The sequence below is a fragment of the Pithys albifrons genome, chromosome 3 (assembly GCF_047495875.1).
Source record: "Pithys albifrons albifrons isolate INPA30051 chromosome 3, PitAlb_v1, whole genome shotgun sequence".
NCBI classification, from domain to species: Eukaryota; Metazoa; Chordata; class Aves; order Passeriformes; family Thamnophilidae; genus Pithys; species Pithys albifrons.
This window is the reverse complement of record NC_092460.1, coordinates 45180218-45202715: the sequence shown is the minus strand read 5'-3', so window position 1 is coordinate 45202715 and position 22498 is coordinate 45180218. Positions and strand designations below refer to the sequence as shown.

General features: G+C 45.7%; 2 protein-coding genes across 2 annotated transcripts in view; one reads left to right on the top strand and one right to left on the bottom strand.

Annotated features, from left to right (window-relative positions):
• The window catches only part of DNAI7 (dynein axonemal intermediate chain 7), a 113986-nt gene extending 104749 nt beyond the window's left edge, over window positions 1-9237 (top strand). The window contains exons 11-16 of the mRNA XM_071550068.1: window positions 5401-5567; window positions 6274-6418; window positions 6998-7212; window positions 7866-8033; window positions 8254-8367; window positions 8902-9237. Of these exons, the coding sequence (XP_071406169.1) occupies window positions 5401-5567; window positions 6274-6418; window positions 6998-7212; window positions 7866-8033; window positions 8254-8367; window positions 8902-9177 (1085 nt within the window). The 3' untranslated portion in view covers window positions 9178-9237. The remainder of the gene's footprint in view (window positions 1-5400; window positions 5568-6273; window positions 6419-6997; window positions 7213-7865; window positions 8034-8253; window positions 8368-8901) is intronic.
• Window positions 9031-22498, bottom strand: part of IRAG2 (inositol 1,4,5-triphosphate receptor associated 2) — a 36765-nt gene continuing 23297 nt past the window's right edge. The window contains 16 exon segments of the mRNA XM_071551590.1: window positions 9031-9857; window positions 10863-10967; window positions 11100-11201; window positions 11827-11891; window positions 11999-12067; window positions 12640-12683; window positions 13488-13635; window positions 15465-15599; window positions 16016-16156; window positions 16720-16747; window positions 16833-16887; window positions 17616-17688; window positions 17812-17888; window positions 18981-19097; window positions 19205-19269; window positions 19352-19398. Of these exon segments, the coding sequence (XP_071407691.1) occupies window positions 9614-9857; window positions 10863-10967; window positions 11100-11201; window positions 11827-11891; window positions 11999-12067; window positions 12640-12683; window positions 13488-13635; window positions 15465-15599; window positions 16016-16156; window positions 16720-16747; window positions 16833-16887; window positions 17616-17688; window positions 17812-17888; window positions 18981-19097; window positions 19205-19269; window positions 19352-19398 (1515 nt within the window). The 3' untranslated portion in view covers window positions 9031-9613.

Genomic DNA, 22498 nt, shown 5'->3' with positions numbered 1-22498 from the left:
TGGCTAGTTGTTTATTGTTCTTAGCCATCCGAGAGCCAAAGTTATTACCCATCGAGATTTGGGCCTGAGCAAGAGTGTTGGCTAACTTATCTGTTGATGTAATGTCTTTACATGCCTTAACCATATCCAGGGGCGTTGGATCTCGGAGGGCCTGCAGGACTAGCTGGCACTGGCATTAGCATTTGACACTGCGATTTGTTTAAAAAAAATATCTTGAACGTGTTTCTCCTTTGTCTCCCTGGCTATAGCCTCTTTCAATCTTTCAGCGAATTTCATAAATGGTTCATCCGGTTCTTGAAAAATAGATGTAAAAGGCGGTGTAATTTGAGAGGCTTCTGCAATTGTTTGTAATGCCTGAAATGCTAGTTGTTTTGTTGTCAATAGGTCGTGCGTACCAATAGTCATTTGTTGGGCATTGTACGCCCATCTACCGACACCAAATAACATTTCGATGGTGTCCGGAACCGGCCTATTGGTGACATTGGCGGTTTCATGTGCATATTTTCGAACATTGGCCAGCCAGGTGTCCAGAAACATAGTAATCGCCATATTATTAAGTAATGTCCGTGCCAGGTCTTTCAAGTCATTTGGTGTGAATGTAAAAGCCTGTAACAACGAGCCAATAACCCCCATGGCATATGCCGATGACAAGCCGTATTCAGTAACCACCTTTTTAGCGTCTTTGATAAGGGGGATCGGCAATGGTTCCCAGTAAGGTTGGTTTGCATCATCAGTAAACACTGGGAAGGCCTGTATGGCCTGAAGTTCAGTAATGTCTTTAACTTGTGATGCCGCCCGCTCCATTCTAGAAAGGCGTGAAGGTTGACGGCAGGCCACAGAAAAATCAGGATTGAATGGATTTGTCGATCGGTTAAAGGGGTTAGTGGATTGAGGGCCGGTAGGCCCGAGGCTTGGGCCTACTCCCAGGGCGCCGCCATTTTGAGCCAGAAGGTGGGAGGGGCCTGGGCCACCCATGATATCACAGGGCGGAGCTTGATGTAGGGGATCGCAAGGACCGCCCACAAAGGGGCTTATATAGGGGAGCATGGAACTTTCTAGAACATGGGTGGAGTTGGGGGTGGAGACAGGGAGGAGCAAAGGATCGGATTGGTGGGCATGCAAATGAAGGGGAGGAACGAGGGAAGAACCAATCAGGGAACATAACTATATATGGAAAATGGTGCACTGCACCAACTGGGGGACCAATTAGGGAAGGCTTGGCGGGAAAATGCCCTAAGGGTTTGTGGGGAGAAGAAACCTGGACAGGGATGACTAAGGGAAAAAAGACAAGGGTAGCCATCTTGGGGTGTATAACAATTAAACTGGGGAAATATCTAAATAGCTTCTTCCCGGCTCCTGCACTTCGGTGTCTTCATCAACCCATCGTTTATAATATTTCTGCCACTTAATAAAGTCCTCATCTATTTGCTGTCCTCCAACAAGTACTTGCTCTCCTGCAAAGCATTTGGAAACCCACAGAGGTGGCGATTATGCACTGCAAAGCCCATCAGAAAGGGAAAACAACTCCAGAATTGGGAAATCATTTTGCCAATCGTATGGCGAAAGGGATTGCAGAGAAAGGTATCTTGGCAGTAATACCACTAAAGGAGGGTGACTTATCAGGGTACACCCCAAATTATAATAGAAAAGATCATCAGTTAATTGAATCCCTTAAGGCTGGAATCAAAGGAAGTGGATGGGCTGTTACCCCTATAGGACAGGTTGTAGTTCCACCCCAAATTCTCTGTGAAATAGCTCTGAGAGAACATGAGACTACCCATTTAGGGATTGAAAATCTTGTAAAACTCTTAAAGAAAATAGTGATAGGGGTAAAAATGACTGAAATTGTACAATCCATAGTACAAAAATGCAAAATCTGTCGCCGAAACAATCCTGATACCACCAAAAGGGTAGTGCTAAGGATAACGAAGGTCGGAGACCTTCCAAGAGATTATTGGCAGAGAGATTATGTTGAGTTGCCATGTAAATAAAGGTACCGGTATATACTGGTCTTGGTTGATACTTTCAGAGGATGGCCTGAGGCTTAGCCCTGTTGCACCAATACAGCAAAGAAGGTAGTAAAAGTTTTGCTCAATCATATCATTCCGATGTTTGAGGTTCCATTGGGAGTGTCCTCGGATAGGGAGCAGCATTTTGTTGCCACAGTGGTGGGGGAAGTCAGTTGAATCCTGAGGATTGAATGGGACTTGCATACAGCATATAGACCTCATGCGAGTAGTAAAGTAGAACGTATGAATTGTACTCTTAAGACCCAAATAACTAAAATCTGTCAAGAGACATCTATGACGTGAGTGCAAGTCTTGCCAATTGCTCTATTGAGAATCCATATACAACCCAGACGGAGAGACAATTTGAGTCCCTATGAAATATTGTATGGCAGGCCATACCAAATTCCACACATTCTGGGAGACATACATATGAAAGAAAAAGTAGATTTGCAGAAATACTTAATGTCTTTGAATTCTACTTTGCAGAAACTCCAGAGATTTGTCGTGTTGTCCAGACTCTTAAAATTGGATACCCCTGCACATCTATTCCAACCCAGAGACTGGGTCTATATCCGATAGTGGGACAGAGACCCCCTTACAACTAAGTGGAGAGGCCCATACCAAGTCCTGTTGACCACCCTCACTGCAGTCAAAGTAGCTGACAAAGGACCTTGAATCCATTATTCTAAAGTCAAAAAAGCCTCTCTGCCTAAAATAGACAAAGAGACTGAGACTGATGCAGATGAAAATGTGGTGTAAACTGTTTTTCCTGTGTTTGCTGCCTACACAGCTAGTAGCCGGAATCCAAATTTGAGACCAGAATTTGCACGTAGCTTTAGTCCAAAATATATCCACAATCCTCAACAAAAGTCACTGTTGGATTTGTACTCAGAGACCAGCAGTTGACAGGGAAAACAGTTGGCCTTTGATTGGCGTCTTAATGAATGAGACGAGCCTAAGTAGAGGCTGCAGACACATGTACCACTCAAATTTTTGGCAGCTGAAGCAACTGCTGCTCTTACATAGACCAGAGTAAGAGAGTCAATACAGACCTAAAAGAAATCTCGAAACAAACTCAAATCATACACCAAGTAACTCGATGCTAAATCCTAAGATCTTGAGAACATCTTGGATGCACTTACTTCCTAGTTGCCAAGCTGGACCTGGCTAAAATGACTGTGTATTTTAGTTCCAGTCGTGGTCGGTCCCACTGTACCACTCAAGGTTGCTGTCGCTATGCACCTCTATGGTTTTGAGCTTAAGGCATATTTTAAAGACTGGACAAGAAATAAGATTTGAGTTCCAAAAATTCTGAGATCAATATTGTTATGTAATAGTATGTATGTGTGAACAGATTAGTACATATTTTGTTAAAAAGGTAGAGTAAAATAAATTAAATAATAGAGACTGGACGAAATAAAAAATTTGTCAAGCCTCTAAAAGGGGGAAATGATGCCTAAGGATGTGATTTAATGCAATTTTAGAAAGGTTTTAGAATCACAGAGTCTTTGCTGAGTTACCCTGATCTTAAGTCTGAATACTAAAGTGTCTTTCCCACCAGCTAGCAGGCTTTGTCAAGGCCAAGCTGTTTTTCAGCAGACACCTGCAAGATAACAGAAGACAAACAACAGGAGAAGGCCTAACTGCCCCCCCCATGACAAAGGGGGCAGATTGGCAGGACTTTTGGATGGGCATTAGAGAGAAATGGGAACTTCTGATTGGATGTCCATGAGGGGTATAAAACCCTGTGACTTCCTGACCATAGGGTCAGACCTGGGGTCAAACCCCCTTGGGTTTGATCGTGGAAGGTCCTTCTAATAAAACCCCATATCTTTCTCCATTAACTTCTCTGCAGTGTGTCTCTGTTCATAGGGGTATGCAATCTACAGGCATCATGGGCTTGCTTGTTTTGATTTCTTTAGAGAAATATTTCTAACCATTTTTGTCCATGGCACTGATGCCTCAATAACATTTTCCAATTAATTAAACCTTAAATTCAAGCATGAATGTACTATATATGCATAGGAAAATATGAATTATCTTTGTTAGCTGAAAACTGTGTTTCATGATAAATCCTTCTTACACTTCGTAATTATCATCTGTCTTTCACCTTCACCTTTATTTATTTTAGGTGCCTCTTTTTATTTGCCTCATTTCTGTCTCATCAATACAGTCTCACCAATCCTGTCCACAACTAACTCTATTACATGCCTTGGCCTTTCCTCTGTGGTTAATAATTATGTGCTTCTCCGGGGACACCCCCTTGTCACGGGGGAGAAGCTTGCGTGCCCTCATGAGGTTGAGAGCTATGCTGGAAATCTCCATAAAAGAGTCTGGTCCAATAAACACCTGAAGAAAAGTACAAAGATCAGTGTCTACAGAGCCATTGTACTGTCTACTCTTTTATATGGGTCTGAATCATGGGTCATCTACCGCCACCACCTGCGGCTTCTCAAACACTTCCATCAGCGCTGCCTCCGTTCAATCCTAAACATCCATTGGTCTGATTACGTGACCAATGTGTCTGTTCTTGAACAGGCAGGGGTCAGCAGTATGGAGGCCATGCTGATGAGAACGCAGCTGCGCTGGGCAGGGCACGTCTCCAGGATGGAGGATCACCCACTGCCTCCCGAAGATTGTTCTCTATGGTGAACTCGCCACCGGCTGCCGCAAGAGAGGAGCCCCGAAGAAGAGATATAAGGACTCCCTGAAACAACACCTCAGTCTTGGCCATATTGACTGCCACCAATGGTCCACTCTGGCCTCCAATCAGGATTCATGGAGACACACCATTCACGACGCTGCTGCTTCCTTTGAGAACGCACGGAGAGTCAGTCTTGAGGAGAAAAGACAACGCGGAAAGAACCGTTCCTTGCCAATGTCACCTAGAGAGACGTTCCGCTGTGCCTTTTGTGACCGGACCTGCCTATCCCGTATCGGCCTTTTTAGCCACCAGCACACTTGCAGCAAGCGTGGGTAGTGCCCTTCTCAAATCTTCGTTCGCGAAGCCTGGCCACGAAGATGATGAATAATGATGTGACTTGTTTTACCACTAAAACCTTCTTCCTCTATAAAGCATTTTGAACTGGCTACAAATTCAGAGCACAGAGTAACCTGTTTAAAAGCTCAGTGCCAAGACAACAAGTGCTTTTCATTGCCCAGAGAGTTCTATTGTCTCCAGTGCCAAGACAAGAAGTGCTTTTCAATGCCCAGTGAGTTCTCTTTTCCCCACATTTCATTTACCTGGTAGAAGGTCTGTGGAACACCAGCAGATGGGGCTGAAATGCTGCAGAGTGTGAAGCACTTCAAATGCAGAGCAAACAGCAGTGGGAAATTTCAGTGTCTTGGTTTGAGCACAAAGTCAACTCTTGTTGTTTGGGTTGTTTTTCAGAAGGGGATCTGCGGCTGCAGGAAGAGACAAGAAACAAAGCAGAGGCACCAGCAGAAGCTGAAAATGTTGACTTGAAGCAGTTTGTGCCAGTGGGTGGTGTGTTCCACATCGATGCCCTGCAGATTCCACCTCAGGTCATAGAAGTCAGGGACTGGAGCATGGTGGAGGTGAGTGAGGGAAGAGATCCCAGCCATGCAGGTCTCTTCCCTGTCATCCCTGGAAAGCTCTTCCTGAGGTGTGTCCTCACTGTCCTCGTGCAGCATCCACAGTTCCTTGAGCAGCAGATTAAAGGACAAAGTTTTTTAGATCGTTTTTCTTGGCCAACATTTGGAGCAGCTGAGGGGACCTGTGTGGTCACTGTGAGCTCAGTCAGTGCTCATCAGCATGGCCAGCACAGATCCCTGTGCTGGAAAATCCTCTTGGCCAAAGTAAAATCAGAAGATTTTAGTTTTTCATAGGCTGGTCACAAAATGACAGCAGGTTCAGTTCAGTCCCAGGCTCTACAAGACACTTGAGGATTGGAGTCACTATGTCCTACTTTTCCACTGCTGGAGCCTGGGGCAGTGCTAACCTACATCAGAGATTTGAAACCCTTTAATAAGCAAAATTCCCACTAAAAGCAAGGAAGCAGGACCGGGGGTGGTAGATCAAGGGGCTGTGGGCTGCTCACTCCCAGCCAAGCACACAGACCTGCTTCCCCAGTCACATCTCCTGCCCTTTGAGTGAGACCTGCTTTGGCCTCTCAGGGACTGTGGATCTGTTAAGAAAGGACTGTGCCCACCGTGTGGCACTGCCTTATTGACTCAAAAAAATATGTAGTCTGTTGCACTTTCTAATAAAAGTGTTCCCTGTCCTTTTCCCATCTTGCCGAAGTTACGGGATGTTGGACTGGAGGCATTTCCATATTCCCCAGAAGAGGCTGAGGATGCCACAGATTCAGTAATACAAATAACCCTCAGGCTGCCTGAAAATGTGATGTATTTTGACAGTCCTGTGGTAGCCCGGTGGGATCCTGCAGGTATCAACTTAGAATATAAACTTAGTTCAAGTTGGAATTTGTACCTGAGTTTGACTGTTGTCAGAAGTCACCTGTAAAGATAAGAGCCAATTCAGAGCCCAGAAATAAGTTGGGGACATGAAAGTTAATTGATTGGGCTTTTGGGGGGGTTGTTTTTGTTGGGGGTTTCTGTTTGTTTTCTTTTGCCTCTGCACCATATCTAATAATGGATTGCTTTGTTGAGGCTTTTTACTACGAAATGGAAAAAAATACACACTGCAATAAAACTGCATCCCACTAGTCAAGTTTTGCTTCAGAAAAGTCCATGTTTAGCCAAACTACATGTATAGCACTAAGTTACAATATGAAATCTGTATATTAAAAACCAACTGTCATGTTCTAGTTCCCTGTCAAAATTAGCCCAATCTTGTACCTAAAGACAATTAAAATGAGGGGAGGTTTTGCCTTGTATTAATTATTTTGTGCCTGATATTTTAGCTGTGACTGTTAGTTAACCTGGGGGTGTCTTTACCAATTCTTCCCCACCCAGCAGAAGCTTTACCTGTACATCTCTTTGTATTTTTACTCCTTTTTTTCCAGGCCAACAGTGGAGAACTGATGGCATCAGCAACATAACATATGAAACACAAGCAAAGAGCATCACCTTTGAGATGGGTGGCTTTTATACTGTGGCACTTCTGCAGGATGCTCATCTCCACCTGCCCTATAAGGCCTGGGAATTACAACCTACTGGTCTGGATGAAGCTCTCCTTAAAGTTACTACAGTCTTTGCAACAATTCAGATCCAAATTAAGGTAGGGTAAAAATTTTTTCTTAGTTTTTTTTTTTTAAATCCCACCACTTACTCATTAATATCCCTGACTAAGCATTTCAGGGGCTTCCACAAGACCAGTTTGACTCTCTCTTTCTCTGTGCCAGTTAAAATGAGAGGGATCTCTTCCTTTCCAAGCACTGTACTACTTATTTAAATTTCAGTTATTTTCTGTGAGCTGGTCAGAAGGGAAAAATGTGTGTGATTGCTCAGCAAAGTTCCAGGAAGTGCTTTGCTCTGGGCCCTGCCTTGCTGTATTCAAGACTCTTTCAGCAGCTTAGAGACTTGAAAATTATTTCTCTCTCTAGAGCAGCTCTACAGAGAGATCCCAAGTATAGCAAGAGAAAGAAAAGCATTTCAAGCAGCCTATTGAACCTTTAGAAAAAACAAGGACCAAATGTTCATTAATGTATAAATCATGATTGGAAAAAAGTCAGCCTGAGGCGGTAGAGTTGAGTATTCTCTGAATTCCTACAGAAAAGTGGCTTTATTCAGGAGAGGTAAGTGAAATTCCAAAGCCCAGAGCAGCAGATAATGTATGGAGCACCCAAAACAGCACAGATGTTAATGTTTGGTGCCTAAAGCAGGGAAGAGCTTCCATGCCCAGTAAGGTGTTTTCCCTGCTTTGTGCAACAGGGCCATCAGTGTATGTTGTCTGCAGTAGTGGTGGAAGAGAAGGATGTGCTTTCCCACATCACAGGACAATGGATGAGTCCACTTGCTCTCAGAGCAGCTCTGAAAAGAGCTGGTGTGAACATTTTCCCAGCAGAGTATTCTCACCACTATGTCCCTGTGACCAGGAAGGTGAGTGCAACAGTGAGTGCTTTGCTGGTGGATTTTCCACCCCTTTTGCACTTTCTTTTTGCTCTTCCTTGCCTGAAGAGCTGCAGTGCAGAACATACATGTGCCCTGCCAGCTGAGCCAGTGGATTTTGGATAAAAGAAGCTTTTCCTTACATTTGTAAAACACAGGGAAAGGGACTGACAGAAAGAGAGGTTGCCTACCTTGTGTTTTTGCCTTCCAGGCTGCCCTGGCAGAACTCAAGGCCTACCAACAGATGGCTCTGGTGGCATCTGCCTTTGCTTTTGCCTCCAGCAAGTGGAATGGAGCAGCAGGCCCAGAGCACGTGGTGTTCCAGGTGGGTGGGTTTAGTTTACTTTCATTTGCTCCCTGCTGCAAAGGAGGGAATGAGCAACTCGGGTGCTGATTTGTTTGTACCTGTGAACTACAACGCCTGGTTAAAGCTTCTCCCAGGACAGACAAATGGCTGTAGACAAAGAACACACCTTTCTGGTGAGACCTTGAGCAGCTTTCTCACTCTCTAGTTAAATGCACATGACCCAAAAATATTTAGCCTAATACTTGATCTCCGGAGTAAAAATTAAAATAAATTATGCCTAAAGTACTAATTACTAAAATAAATTATGCCTGTTGCACCTACCTAGGAGTCAGAAGCAGCAGCAGGAGAGCCCAAACCTTGGATTTTGGAGGCAAAACAGAGGGAAGATGTTGGTGTTTATACAGTACCTGGTTGCCAGTCTCTTAGGAACAGAGAGCTAATATTAATACTGGTTTAGGGGGTTTGTTTCTATATTATACTCACAAGAATTTTGAATTTCACACTAGAATTTATACTCTGGCAGTGGCACAGTCCATTTTTTTCCTGAAATAGGTAAGTGAGCATCTTGAAGCGGATTCTGTCAAAGACAGCAACTGGTCCCTTTATATGTTCAATGGTCAGAAAGCAAAAAAGCTCAAAATCACTGAAAGCAGTGAGGCTTTTTCAGAAGAGCTGGAAGAAGATTCTGAATTTCATTCCACACTCTACCATCAGCTTAAGGATTTTGCCAGCAAAGGAGCAATGGAGAGAGTGGAAGCAGCCAGCTTCCTGTTCAGTGATGTTGTGGATCAGCTACTCCTTGCTACAAGAGTTTTAACATACTCTTAAATACTACATTTTTCTTTGAAAGCTTTATTATCAAAAGTTCTCAATAAAGTTACATTTTAAGTCTTGAGTCTTTTTCTCTTCAATCATTGAAACAGCTTCAATGACTAAAATGCAAACATTTTCTCTCTGTTCAGGCAAAATAAGTTCTTCATTCTCTTGTGGCAAAGACCACTCAGTCGTATTTAGTATTAGCTCCTTCTGAATTGTCAAGTTGAACAGAACAGAGACCCTTTTAGCTACTTACAGATGACTTTTGTCAGAAAGTGGAGGGAAAAAAATATATATATACTTTTTTCATTTCAAGTCATGCTTTAAAGAAGAAAAACCAATCTCCCCAAAAATACCCACAACCCAAGAGAGCAAAATCCAGACCTGTAACTTTAAATAAACTATGTCAGCTGCTTGGAAAGTACAACTACAGGAGGCAGAACCTTTGTTATATGGGTGGAGGCCCGTTGTGTTGCAGTCTTGTGTAGGGCCACAGCAGCTGCTGTAGTGATGTCCAGGAGTCCCCAGGCCCTACAGGCTCTGCAGCTGCAGGTCTCTGCAGGGACAGCCCTGTGAGGAAGCTGGTGAGGGCAGCCAGGAGCACCAGGATGGAAACAGAAACCCAGAGGGTTTTGTTGGTGTTGGAAAAGGAAGCCTTGAAGTGGGACGTCCACAATGACACAGAGTTGTACCTGGGGAGGAGAGCAAATAGAGCAGCTCAGTTTTCCTTCAAAACTTGGATGCTCCTCCCACCCCACCTCAAAAAAACCCTAAACTAAAAAAAAATGCCAAACCACAGAGATCTTGGTCAAAAGTGACAAGGTTGGTACTGGAGGTTGTGTTCTGGGTTTCATAGAGTTGATTGGGTTGGAAAAGACCTCCAAGATCATCAAGTCCAACCCTTGGTCCAACTCCAGTCCCTTTACCAGATCATGGCACATCTTCAACAAAGCAAGTTTTAGGTGGCTCCCCAACTTTCAAGTGTACCTCTGCTCCCTGTAGCCCACACTGTTCCTGAAGAGCATTCACAAAAACTGCCTTGAAAGGTTATTTTTTGCAGAAAGCACTGAAAGTTCTGGCCTTTTGCTGCTTTCCATCGCCTTGGTGGATCCCTGAGGTTAGGAGCAGTCTTACCCTCCCTGCCTATCCCAATCCTGGACTTCTCATGGCATTGGTACCTCTATCCTTTATGAAACAACAGAATATAGTACATATTTGTCCTTGCTGCCTTAGTTTCACACACTGCATAACTGCCTCCCCCTCAGTCAGAAATGCTTCCAAGGGGGGGTTAGCATTCTGTGTTCAGGTGGAATAAATGGTTCTGTTCTCCCCTGCAAGGCAGGGGCTTCCAGGGGCTACTCCTGCAGGACAACACTCCTCCTTGAGCTGAAATAGTCAGAGGCAGTAGCTAGGCTACTCTAGAGCTGGTCTGGGGAACTGCTTGTGTCATCCTCCATCATTTTTACAACATCACACAATAGCATGACCAAGTAGCTGAGCTGTAACAGCTCCCACAGAGGGGTCAGCACGAGGCTCCTCTTTCCCTCAGCATTCAGGATTAGTAATGAGTTCCTGGAGAGTTGAGTCTCTGCCAGCCAAGAACACTCACAGTGGTTTAAGTGGGCATTAACAACCCAACCACTTCCCTCTTCCACACAAACATTGTTTTAACTCATGAGGACTGTGAGAAGACTTACGCTGACTCCAGGGTCGACTTGGAGGAACATTTCCCTTTCTCAGAGACACTTTCCTTCCTGGTTGGTTGTTCCTGCACTTCAGTGGGCGATTCTGCCTGCTCATTTCTGTAGGAAAGGGTCAGCAGTTCCAGAGCTTTGTCATCAAGCTAAATGCACAATAGCTGGCATTTTAATGTTCATTAAAACCAACCCAAGCCCCCCTGCTCACACCTTGGAGGAGGTTGCTGTTGGACTTACTTTGCTGCCAAGTGCTCCTCTTCATACTCTGCCCAGGAATAGGTGCTGAGGAATCGCTGCAGCGACGGGCGCTTCTCGTTCTGCTTCGCCCCCAGTTTCCCCCTGGCACAGTTGAAACAAAGTTGCCTGAGTTTCTCCATCAGATATATTAGCAGGAAGTTGGAAATTTAGCAGAAGCCGTGCAAAAATAACTTTCAGAATTAGTTGCCTGAAATTCTGATTATTAACAAAAAAACCCACAAAAAACCACACAGAACAAAACCAAACAAAAACCCAAACAAACAAAACAACAACCCCCCCCAACAAAACCCCCCTCACAGACCCATTAATGGTTGATACTTAGATTTCACATTTTAGTTCTAAAAGCAAGAAAGTTGAAATACTTTAAAAACATTAATAAATTAAAAAGGGCAGCTGTAATACTTAGTCACAAAGGCTCATTTTCCTGTTGCAGCTCATAAAACTAATGGGAAAGGCATAGCCTAAACATTGTCACACCTTGAGATTGGCTCAGTCGGTTAAAACTTGGCTGTAATAATGCCAAGGTCATGGGTTCAATCCCCTGTGTGGGCCATTGACTTAAGAGTTGGACTCGATGATCCTTGTGGGTCCCTTCCAACTCTGAATAGTCTGGGATTCTGCGAGATGCCCCATAAGCTGCTTGCTACAAGCACAGGCAGAGGAAAAAATATTTCCCCCTTTTCAAAGGCAAAGCCAAGGAACTTACCAACTGCTGGATCTCCTGTTGAATCTCTCACTGCGTTCGTCTCCATCAGGGTCGTGCAGTTGGGCCTGGAGAAGACATTGGGCACGTTCACTGCCTGGCATTGTCCTGCTTCAGCCCAGGCAGTTTGGAGAAGATGAGACCCCTCCCCAGCCCTCTGGGAGCCCCTCCTTACCAGTGGCACCCCAGCCCCAGCACTCCTGGGCACTGTGGCAATGCTGACTCTCCGCAGGGCTGCCGAGGGCTGCACAAAGGAGAAGCATTACTGGCTCTTACCAAGGAACCATTGCACCACTCACTGAGCACATCAAACACCAGCTGCTTTTATACAAGCTGTATTAAAATAGGAGGTGGTGATACTTGGCTTGAAGTGACACACAAGGAATTGTAAAAGTGCAACACCATTTTTTGCCCACAGGCAGAGTGGGGCTGGTTACACAGCTCCCAGCTAAACAGCAAGACTCAATGTGCCTAAAGTCCCCTAATGCTGCTCACAGGAGTTCCTATAGTTGATTTGACTATTTTCTTTTCCATATTTCTGTGCTAAACCCTTCTTTAACCCAATGAGAGAACTAGATCTTAACCACTGAGTGAGAGCCTGACCATTTGAGCTTCTGTGAATACCTCCTCATCTTTTATGGGGGACCTTGGAAGGTTCGTGGGATGACTGAAGTAGATCCTCATGTTTGATGCCATCAGCCCATATCTGTGACAGAAAACCACCAAGCCAAGCATGTAGCAGAAAACCAGCACATGGCAAAGCAAAGGAAAACACAAACATGCTTAAAAACTCAATCTTTTCACATAAAGCTGTACCTTAAAGTTAAAAGGACTTGGTAGCTTTTTATTCATGGATTCATCTGTGAAGAGATCAAACAGCAGAACAGCTTACAGGAACACAGTGAGCTCTATTTTCAGCTAAAGGGCTGACTTTTTGTAGTGTTTAAGCAAAAAAAAAAAGTATGAGAGCACTGTGTGCAAGCAGAAAAAACTTTCCAATTCATTAAGTTCTTATATTCACACATTGCACATCCTCTGCAAGCATCAATTCCTGTCACTGTCATCAAAGATATTCTATTATCAAGGCAGTGTCCTGTTACAGAACTACCTTTTACAGAAGAGCCTGTGAATCAGAAGGCTCCTGCAAGGATTTTACTGGGGTGTGAGTCTGTCCTTTTGGTTTTTAAAAATAAAAATCCTATTTCTCAGAAGAATTTAATGCTTCTCTGGCAAATCCACAGTGCACAGCACCATTTGAAATCCTGGCTGCCGTGCCACCTGCTCAGAGAAGGGAATTCAAGCCCCCTGCACGTCAGGGGGCTGTAATTTGTGTTTAGAAAAGAGAAGGCAATATCTGTAGAGAGCAGTCAAAGCTCAGCTACCTACAAATAGCTCCTTCAAAGGCTCCAGTGTGAGCCAGCACCCAGATTTACTGCTCACAAGGAATAAGATGAGCACCAACACATGCAATGCACTTTTTTGCAGGCCACAATGTTCCTGTATACTTGCAAAGGTCACGCACTCACTCCAAGATCCATTACAGTTTACATAAAAGTCTAATATCAGCGACTCCTTTTTAAAACTGTTAATAAATTATTATTTCATCCCAGTTTCACCTCTAAGGGTCTGTCTGGCAGGTGCTAGAAGGGAGTTTTGCCAGTTACCTCTGTCTCCAAGGGAGCTGAAGGATCTCTCATTCTGGAGCAGGACCTGCTTGAGCTCCTCGAGCTCCGTGTGCTCTTTGGCGTACATGCGCTTCAGGTTCTCCACGTGTTGGATCATCACCTCCACGGCCTTGCAGACCCTGCTCTCCTACCAGGGTGGGGGCAACAGCAGGAGGGAAGAGAAGCAACTCTGAGGGAGTGCAGCATGTTTAGATATAGAATCAAAGAACCGACAGGGTTGGAAAAGACCTCCGAGATCATCCAGCACAACCCTTGGGCCAACTCCAGTCCCTTTACCAGATCATGGCACTCAGTGCCACAGCCAAGCTCACTTTAAAAACCTCCAGGGATGGGGAATCCACCCCCTCTCTGGGCAGCCCATTCCAATGCCTGAGCACTCTCTCTGCAAAGAAGTTTTTTCTGCTCTCCAACTTCAATTTCCCCTGGCAGAGCTTGAGCCCGTGCCCCCTTGTCCTATTGCTGAGTGCCTGGGAGAAGAGACCAACCCCCACCTGGCCAGAACTTCCCTTCAGGGAGTTCTAGACAGTGCTGTTGTCACCTCTGAGCCTCCTCTTCTCCAGGCTAAACACCCCCAGCTCCCTCAGCCTCTCCCCACAGCACTTGTGCTCCAGTCCCTTCTCCAGCCTTATTGCTCTTCTCTGGCCCCGCTCCAGCCCCTCAATCTCTTTCCTGAACTGACGGGTTCAGAACTGAACACAACACTCAAGGTGTGGCCTCCCCAAGGCAGAGTGCAGGGGAAGGGTCACTGCCCTGGGCCTGCTGGCCACGCTGGTTTTGATCCAGGCCAGGATCCCATTGGCCTTCTTGGCCACCTGGGCACACTGTTGAGTTTCCTGTCCCACAGTCCCCCCAGGTCCCTTTCTGCCTGGCTGCTCTCCAGCCACTCTGTGCCCAGCCTGGAGCGCTGCAGGGGGTTGTTGTGACCAAAGGGCAGGACCCGGCACTTGGCTTTGTTGAACTTCATCCCATTGCCATATCAGCCCATCTCTCCAGTCTATCCAGATCCCTCTGCAGAGCCCTCCTGCCCTCCAGCAGGTTGACACTCCCTCCCACCTTGATGCCGTCTGGAAATTTTCTGCTGATGGACTCAATCCCTTCATCTAAATCATCAATAAAGATGTTAAACAGGACTGGACCCAACACAGACCCCTGGGGAACACCACTGGTGTCCAGCCGCCAGCTGGATGCAGCTCCATTCACCAGCACTCTCTGGGCCCGACCCCCAGCCAGCTCCTGACCCAGCAGAGTTCTCTCCCTCTTTCAGCACTCACTCAAGTTTTATCACCCTGATACAACATCTCCCATTTTTGTCCACCCTTTCCAAGCTTCACTACAAGCCATGTCCCAGCACATGCCCAGCTTTCATTTCTCCCATGATTACTCTTATCCTAAAATAAATAATTTAAGTGCTTATTTTTCCACAGCCTCAGCACTCCATCTCCTCCTCTGATCTGCAATCTCAGCTGCCACCACGCATTTGCTGGCACTGCCAAGTTGTATTTTCATGCTGCTCTGTGGCATTATACACAATTACACCCAGCATTTGAGCAGGGCTTGGGGAATTTCCACAGATTTAGCTGCCCTTTCCACAAGGCACAGAAACATCATTACAACTTCAGGGCTATTGCTGTCAAATTGCTTTCTAGTGCCTGCTATTACATATATCCCACTGCAAAGTCTTTTTTTGATTTTTGTTTGGGTTTTTTTTATTTTAAATCAGGACCTTCTTTCTGTTGTGGGTTTTTGCACAATTCTAGTAGAACAGCAGTAGCTGCTCTGAGTGCCTGGGATTCCTTGTAAGACCACAGTGATCTGAGAAAGGAAAGCCAGGACTAGGCTGCACCAGATTCCCAAATCCAGCTCTGGAGCCAGAGGCCCAGCAAACAGATGTGACAACCTCTTGACACCCAGAAGCTTTGCACTTTGGACAGAGAAGTTTTACACAGAAAGAGTTACCTGGTTAATGGCTCCCAACATCTCTGCCCTGCTGGCAACTCGGTCTGCATACTGGCTGAGGAACTGCAAGCTCTTCTGCAGCTTCTTAATGATCTCCTGGGCTTGGTTGTCGTCTTCACACAAAGGAACTAAAGCCTGAGAGCAACATTGATGAGAAAAACAGTGTGAGTTATCAGTGGAGAACAAAGGGTGAAGGCAACTGAGGAGTTGTGTTCAGGCTCACACAGCCACAAGTTCAGCATCCAACAACCTCAGCCCGGGTAACTCGGATACAGAGCTCCAGTGGGCAGAGCCTTGAGCTTATCTGGCAGCAACTCAGCTGCAGACAGCGGTGGAGGTCACCTAAGTGTGCAATTCCCTGTTGCCTGGGCACACAACACATTCAGATGAAGGTCACCCCTCATAATCTCTCCTATTTCAACTTCACTGCTCAAGAGCCTTGTTCAGATTTGCTTGTAATGTATCACACACCCCCTTATAGGAGCTGTTTTAAGAGAGACTCTTCCCCAGCTGTTCACCCCTCCACCCCACCAGCCTTGGCCAACATCAACCTCTAACATCTTCACAGCATTTGTGATCTCCTTTCTCAGGTTCTCTTCAGCCAAGTCTCGGGATCTTTCTTCAAGCCTCACTCTCTTGTCCAAGGTCAACAAGTCACATTTAAAGCCTAAAGACAACCTCAGAAATTCAGCCTGTTGGGGGAGAGGAAAAGACTTCAGAATAATCCAAGTGATGTAGAGGATTTTAAAGTAGACTTGGACACTGACATGACATTTGTGACTGTACCCCAAGAACAAAGTTATGGAAGAGATAGAGGAGAGTCAGTGAACGTGGCCTGGTTCCCCACAGCAAGTCTTCCCATCTGTAGTGATGGGAGGAATATTCTGCAGCCAGAAGAGGTGACATCCTGGCAGCACAGAGTGTGCCATCTGTGCCTTTTGCCATAACTCTCTAAAATCAGCACATTCAGCCTGGGAGGAGGTCACAGCTATGCTCCTCTGTGCTTGCAAACAAATGTCACTGTGGTGACAAGTCCTTTGTTCAGTTGTACTGAGTTCCACCTTTTTCCATCCCATCCCTTCCAAAATTTGCATTAGGCTTGAAAAGGCAGATTTCAGAAGCCAATATGTAGAAATAGATCAGTTTGAACTACCAGGCATCATTCTTTTGCATAGGACAAGATATTAATCAGGGCTTATCTACAAGAGCTTGCTGTTTTACACAACACTGAAGGACAAAAGCAGTTGGGACTCACCTCCACTTCCTTCTCACTGGGGGATTCACTGTAGGATAAGAAGAACAACCATGTAACACACTGCACCTTTCAATTCCTACCTGAAGCCCATGACCCACAGCCCAAACACTTACAGCTCAATTTGCTTTGTTTTATCTCCTTTAATGCCACCTGCAGTGGGTGAACTCCCTGACAAGAAACCAAAAAGAAAAAATAAATTTTTCAGGCAAAAAGAAATGAAAAAACAGCCTTCCCAAACCAACCTGTGAAAGGGTCTTAAGCTTCAACAGAAGCCACTGGGAAAGATTTCCAGTGTTAAGTTCTTGCCAATAAATACAACTCAGAGTATTTTAGGTGTGACTCAGCACAGCACTGCCACGTGTACAAAACCCTAAAAGTCAGTTGTTTAGGAGGCTTCAACTGGCATCTTATTAACCCAGAAATGGTTAATTACAGATTTTGGCTTCAGGATGTTCCATGGCATCCTTCTTCCCCAGCTTTTAGTGCACTCCAAAGGCAAGAGGTGAGGGGACCAGAAGAGTGGAGATTTCAAGGGAAAACAGCACCCTGCTTATCCATGTTGTCCATGGCACAGAGATGCCACTCTACAAATCTTTGGGGAGCACATTTCAAACATCCCAGCACCTTGACAGCTCCTAAGGATTTTTCCCTGCCGTCTAGAGGAACACAAAGCTGGTTAGATGGTGTAGAAATCACATTTTGCATCACACCACTATCCTCCTCTCCATTGCTAATGCACTTTGATCTCTAACTGCAGGCACGAGTCCTTAAAACAAAAATGCCCTGGGAACCTTTGGTGTGGGGCAGGCAGCTCTCTGCCCCTCTCTCCACAGCTCAGGTGACCAAGGTTTGTGCTCCACTGAGTAATGGGAATGTGTTCAACAAAACCCTCTCACCTTTCCTACTGGGAGCCACAGCTGGTGCTTCCTCACTCTGCTCTCTGGTATTTTCCTTCTCCTGGTCCACCTCCTAAAGGCACAGCAGAATAATTAGAGCAAGGGAACAGCCACAATGCCTTGGAGGGGCCTGTTCCCTCTTTTGCCACTGCTCAGCCAAAGCAGTTTGGTGTTTCCCTGTCACCAGGGCTCTTACCGAGTCTGGCTTTAAAACACTTTCAAATGCAGGTTTGTGTTCCCCCATCACAGGGCAGAATTCCCTCTTGATTGGTCCTGTGGAGAAACATTCCCCAAAATCAAATAGAATGGTAAATAGTCCCCCACCAAGCTTCCAACACCCACCACATGAGCCAGGGGCCAAACAGGGCTAAAAGAAATCACAGCAAATGTCAGGAGAGGCCACCAAGAAGACGAGGCAGCAGAAAAAAAACCCCACTATAAATTCATACAGGAAGAATTATGGACCAAGGGTTGGACTTGATGATCTTGGAGGTCTTTTCCAACCCAATCAATTCTATGATTCGAAGTGTGATGTTAATTATGTCTAGCTTGGAAAAAGTCCCACTAAGCAGAGTACTATGTCTAAAGTTGAGAAGATCACTCCTAGTTGTACTTGCTGTAGTTGAAGTTGCAAGAGTTATAGTAATAGTTCCTTGGATAAGTTAATTTTATTGTGTTGCTACAAGCACAGAGTTGGTTTTGGTTTTGGGGTTTTTTTCAGTCGTGTTTGCTATTTAAAGAAACAGTTCACAATTCTTATTTTAATTCTATGGGCATAGAAATATGAAAAAAAAGTCTCATACACAAAGTAACAGGACAAGTGATGAGTGTTTGCAATTATTTTCTGTTACATTACGGAATATCAGATGATGTTAAGAAACAGATGCTGTTTCTGAGGAGCTTGAGCAGGTCAGGAAATGCATGGTTTGCACAGTTGTGGTGTTTCAGGTGGCCATAAACATTGTCAGCTACTTGGACAGTCCTTTGTACCCCAAAAATGAGCCAGCCACCTCTCGATCCAGCCCAGTTTCTGGTACACTGTGCAAGTTTTGAAAGAGAGGAAAGTGTTATGGTGGCACTAAACTCTTTAAAAGCACAAAAACATCCTCCCTTCCCAAATTCCCTGGGTTTAGCACCCATGCAATGCTTTGCCAGCTGAGCAAGCACCAAGATTTCCCTAAGCTGTTCCGTGGTTGCTTGAGGTGCTGCAGCCTCCCAGCCTCCTGAAAATATGTAAAGTTCCAGGGAGAGTTGAGAGCACTTGCAGGTGAAAATATTGGCAAGAGATAGAAGTTCTCAGGTTGTTGTTCTCACTCACTGAGTTTCCTCCCTTGAAAGGATGTGCTCAGTTCAGCATCACTGTACCTGCCCCAGCACCAGATGCATCCTGAGCTCTGCTTTTCTCCCTTGCTGCGGAACTTGGCACATCTTCCTCTTGCTCACCTGAGCCCTTGGGTGATTTCTGCTCCATCACAAGGCAACCTGCAGTACCAGGCAGAAGACACAGCTCTTACTGCTCAGTAAATGCACAGACTGCAGCACATGCAGAGCAAACCTTTGCACCTCTGAGCCCCAACCCAAGTTCTTACCTGTCACTGGTGCTGTGCTGTCCACAGAGGATATCAGAGCATCTTGGGCTGAAGTGAAGAGATCACTGCCAAAGCAAAACTCTTTCAGAGACTCATCCACATTTTACAATCTCCAAAGAGACTTTTAAATGATGCACAAGACCTGACCTTGATGGGCTCAGACTGGCTGGTAGCGTTGACTCCCCACGGCCAAGCTTCATGGAGAGAGAGAGAGGAGAGTGTGTCAGGGTCAGGATTGCCATGGCAGCACAACATTTCTATGGCAAAGCTCTAATAATTTCCCCAGCTGGGTCTAAATTACCTCAGCAGTGATGGTAAATGAACACAAATTCCCCCACAGGTACAGTGAGTAGCTCAGCACAATATCATAGAATCGACTGGGTAGGAAAAGACCTCCAAGATCATCAAGTCCAACCCTTGGGCCAACTCCAGTCCCTTTACCAGATCATGGCACTCAGTGCCACAGCCAAGCTCACTTTAAAAACCTCCAGGGATGGGGAATCCACCCTCTCTCTGGGCAGCCCATTCCAATGCCTGAGCACTCTCTCTGCAAAGAATTTCTTTCTGCTCTCCAACTTCAATTTCCCCTGGCAGAGCTTGAGCCCGTGCCCCCTTGTCCTATTGCTGAGTGCCTGGGAGAAGAGACCAACCCCCACCTGGCCAGAACTTCCCTTCAGGGAGTTCTAGACAGTGCTGAGGTCACCTCTGAGCCTCCTCTTCTCCAGGCTAAACACCCCCAGCTCCCTCAGCCTCTCCCCACAGCACTTGTGCTCCAGTCCCTTCTCCAGCCTTGTTGCTCTTCTCTGGCCCCGCTCCAGCCCCTCAATCTCTTTCCTGAACTGAGGGGCCCAGAACTGAACACAACACTCAAGGTGTGGCCTCCCCAAGGCAGAGTCCAGGGGAAGGGTCACTGCCCTGGGCCTGCTGGCCACGCTAGTTTGGATCCAGGCCAGGATCCCATTGGCCTTCTTGGCCACCTCTGCACACTGTTGGCTCCTGTTGAGCTTCCTTTCCCTCAGTCCCCCAAGGTCCCTTTCTGCCTGGCTGCTCTCCAGCCACTCTGTGCCCAGCCTGGAGCACTGCAGGAGGTTGGTGTGGTCAAAGGGCAGGACCTGCACTTGGCCTTGTTGAACTTTATCCCATTGCAATCAGCCCATCTCTCCAGTCTATCCAGATCCCTCTGCAGAGCCCTGCTGCCTTCCAGCAGGTCGACACTCCCTCCCAACTTGGTGTCATCAGCAAATTTTCTGCTGATGGACTCAATCCCCTCATCTAAATCATCAATAAAGATGTTAAACAGGACTGGACCCAACACAGACCCCTGGGGAACACCACTGGTGACCGGCCGCCAGCTGGATGCAGCTCCATTCACCAGCACTCATCATCATTAGGAGTGAGCACTACATTTCTGCAGAAGTCTGAGCTCAGGATTATCATGTGGACATTGGTTCCCATTCATGGTTTGCTTCTAGCACACATTTTCAAGCTACCAACATCCAGGTTACACAATCTTAAGATGGAACAGAGGTACAGTGTCAAGATACACCCATTTTTAAGGTCTTTACCTCAAACCTTACTAGTGCACAGATCTTCACTTGACTATAGCCATGGGGCTTGGCTCAGTAAATAAAAGTGTTACTGGCACCAGCATGACAGAGCAGATGATTAAGAACACAGAAAACTTGCATGTTGCATTGCACATTTTAGTGTGTGCCTTTCACTGACTCCAGTTTGACAGGATTATCTGTATAAATGTTATCCATCCCCTTCAGAGGGCCTCAAAGAGCAGGTTTATCTATGTAAAAGTTCTCCATCCCCTTCAGAGGGCCCAAAAGAGGAAAGAAACAATGAAATGTGGGTGTGCAGTTTCTCCTCATGTTCCTCTCAGCTGCTCCACTGTGGTTCTGGGCCGGAGTCTTATCACACCACAGAGAAAACCAATATCCTGTTAAGGCTTTTCATGTGTCAATGGAGGCACTGTAGGGGTACTATCCCTCCTCTTCCTCTTTTCATCCTGGATAATTCCAGCTTGCTTGTTCAATTGTTAGATTGGTCTCTCTTTATGGATGACAATACAGGATGAAACGGAGGTTTAAAGGCTTAAGGTTCTAATGAGTTGTGATGAACTGCACCCTCTGTTGAAGAGGGCTGTTGAACAGATTAAAAACAAACCTCTCTCCAAGCAGAGAAGGTATGAGGCCAAGTCCAAAAGAACTGCAAACCATAGCAGCAAGTGATTACCCCTCAAACATCCCCACAGAGCCCAGGAAACCCAGCAAAGGAGAACAAGAGGAGTCCAAAGCTCCTGGTCACTTGTGAGAGCACCCAAGTGTTCCCAACATCAGCAAATGCCTTTTTCTCCTCCTCACTCCCCCACCATCAGAGCTGGGCTGTGCTTGCAAGACTCTGCCCCAGCCAGATGGATGTTTCCTCTAATGCAAATTGGGGCTATTTTTATTATTATTTGAATTCTCTCAAGCCAAAGGAAGTACAGCACTGCATTTGCCTTGGTCAGGTCACTGGGTCTGCAGCAGCACTGGGCAAGGAGGTGGTGGAAAATAGCATGTTGGAGAGGAATCAAGAGGAACCTAAAGGCCTTCTAAAACTTCTACACAGCACTCAGAGGGACAGAAAGCCCCTTGCACCATCAGGAACTGACTAAAGCAATTTATTACTCCACATGCCCCAGCTAATCACATGGTCAGTGGTTTCTGATTGCAATGAAAGAACATCCTCAATTCAGTTTTGAAAAATACTATTAGGATTGTGCATTCCCATGGATTACACTTAAACACAAACTAACAAGAAAAAAGACCACATTCTAGATTTTCTAACACAATCTGTGTGTCCAGAGAATGGTTCTCCCTCCTCATAAAAGGACTGTCTAAAGAAGGTCCTCCAATACATTCCTAATCACTTTGCCCCCCTCCATCCCCTCGATTAACATAATAATCCAAGGATTCTCTATCACAGCAGACAAATTCTGGCCACAGCCTTGTGTAACTCCTCCCAAACAAGCACTAACATTTGGAAGGCCTGTCATCTGGTTTTTAGAGAGTGTGATACAACTTCCATGCTTATAAATCAAAACAAGCAGAAAAAGCCCAAGCTTCACTTGGCTCTCTCAAATGCTCCTTCATTAAACAGCCCTCAGGCTCCTATGGTGACAATGCTTCAAAATCAGTAATGAGTTACTTGCGTGCTGAAAGACTCAAGCTGCTCAAATATATCTGCAATGGCAGTGTAATAAAACTCCAAAGAAAACTAGGGAGGCTCTTCCTATTGAACAAGCAT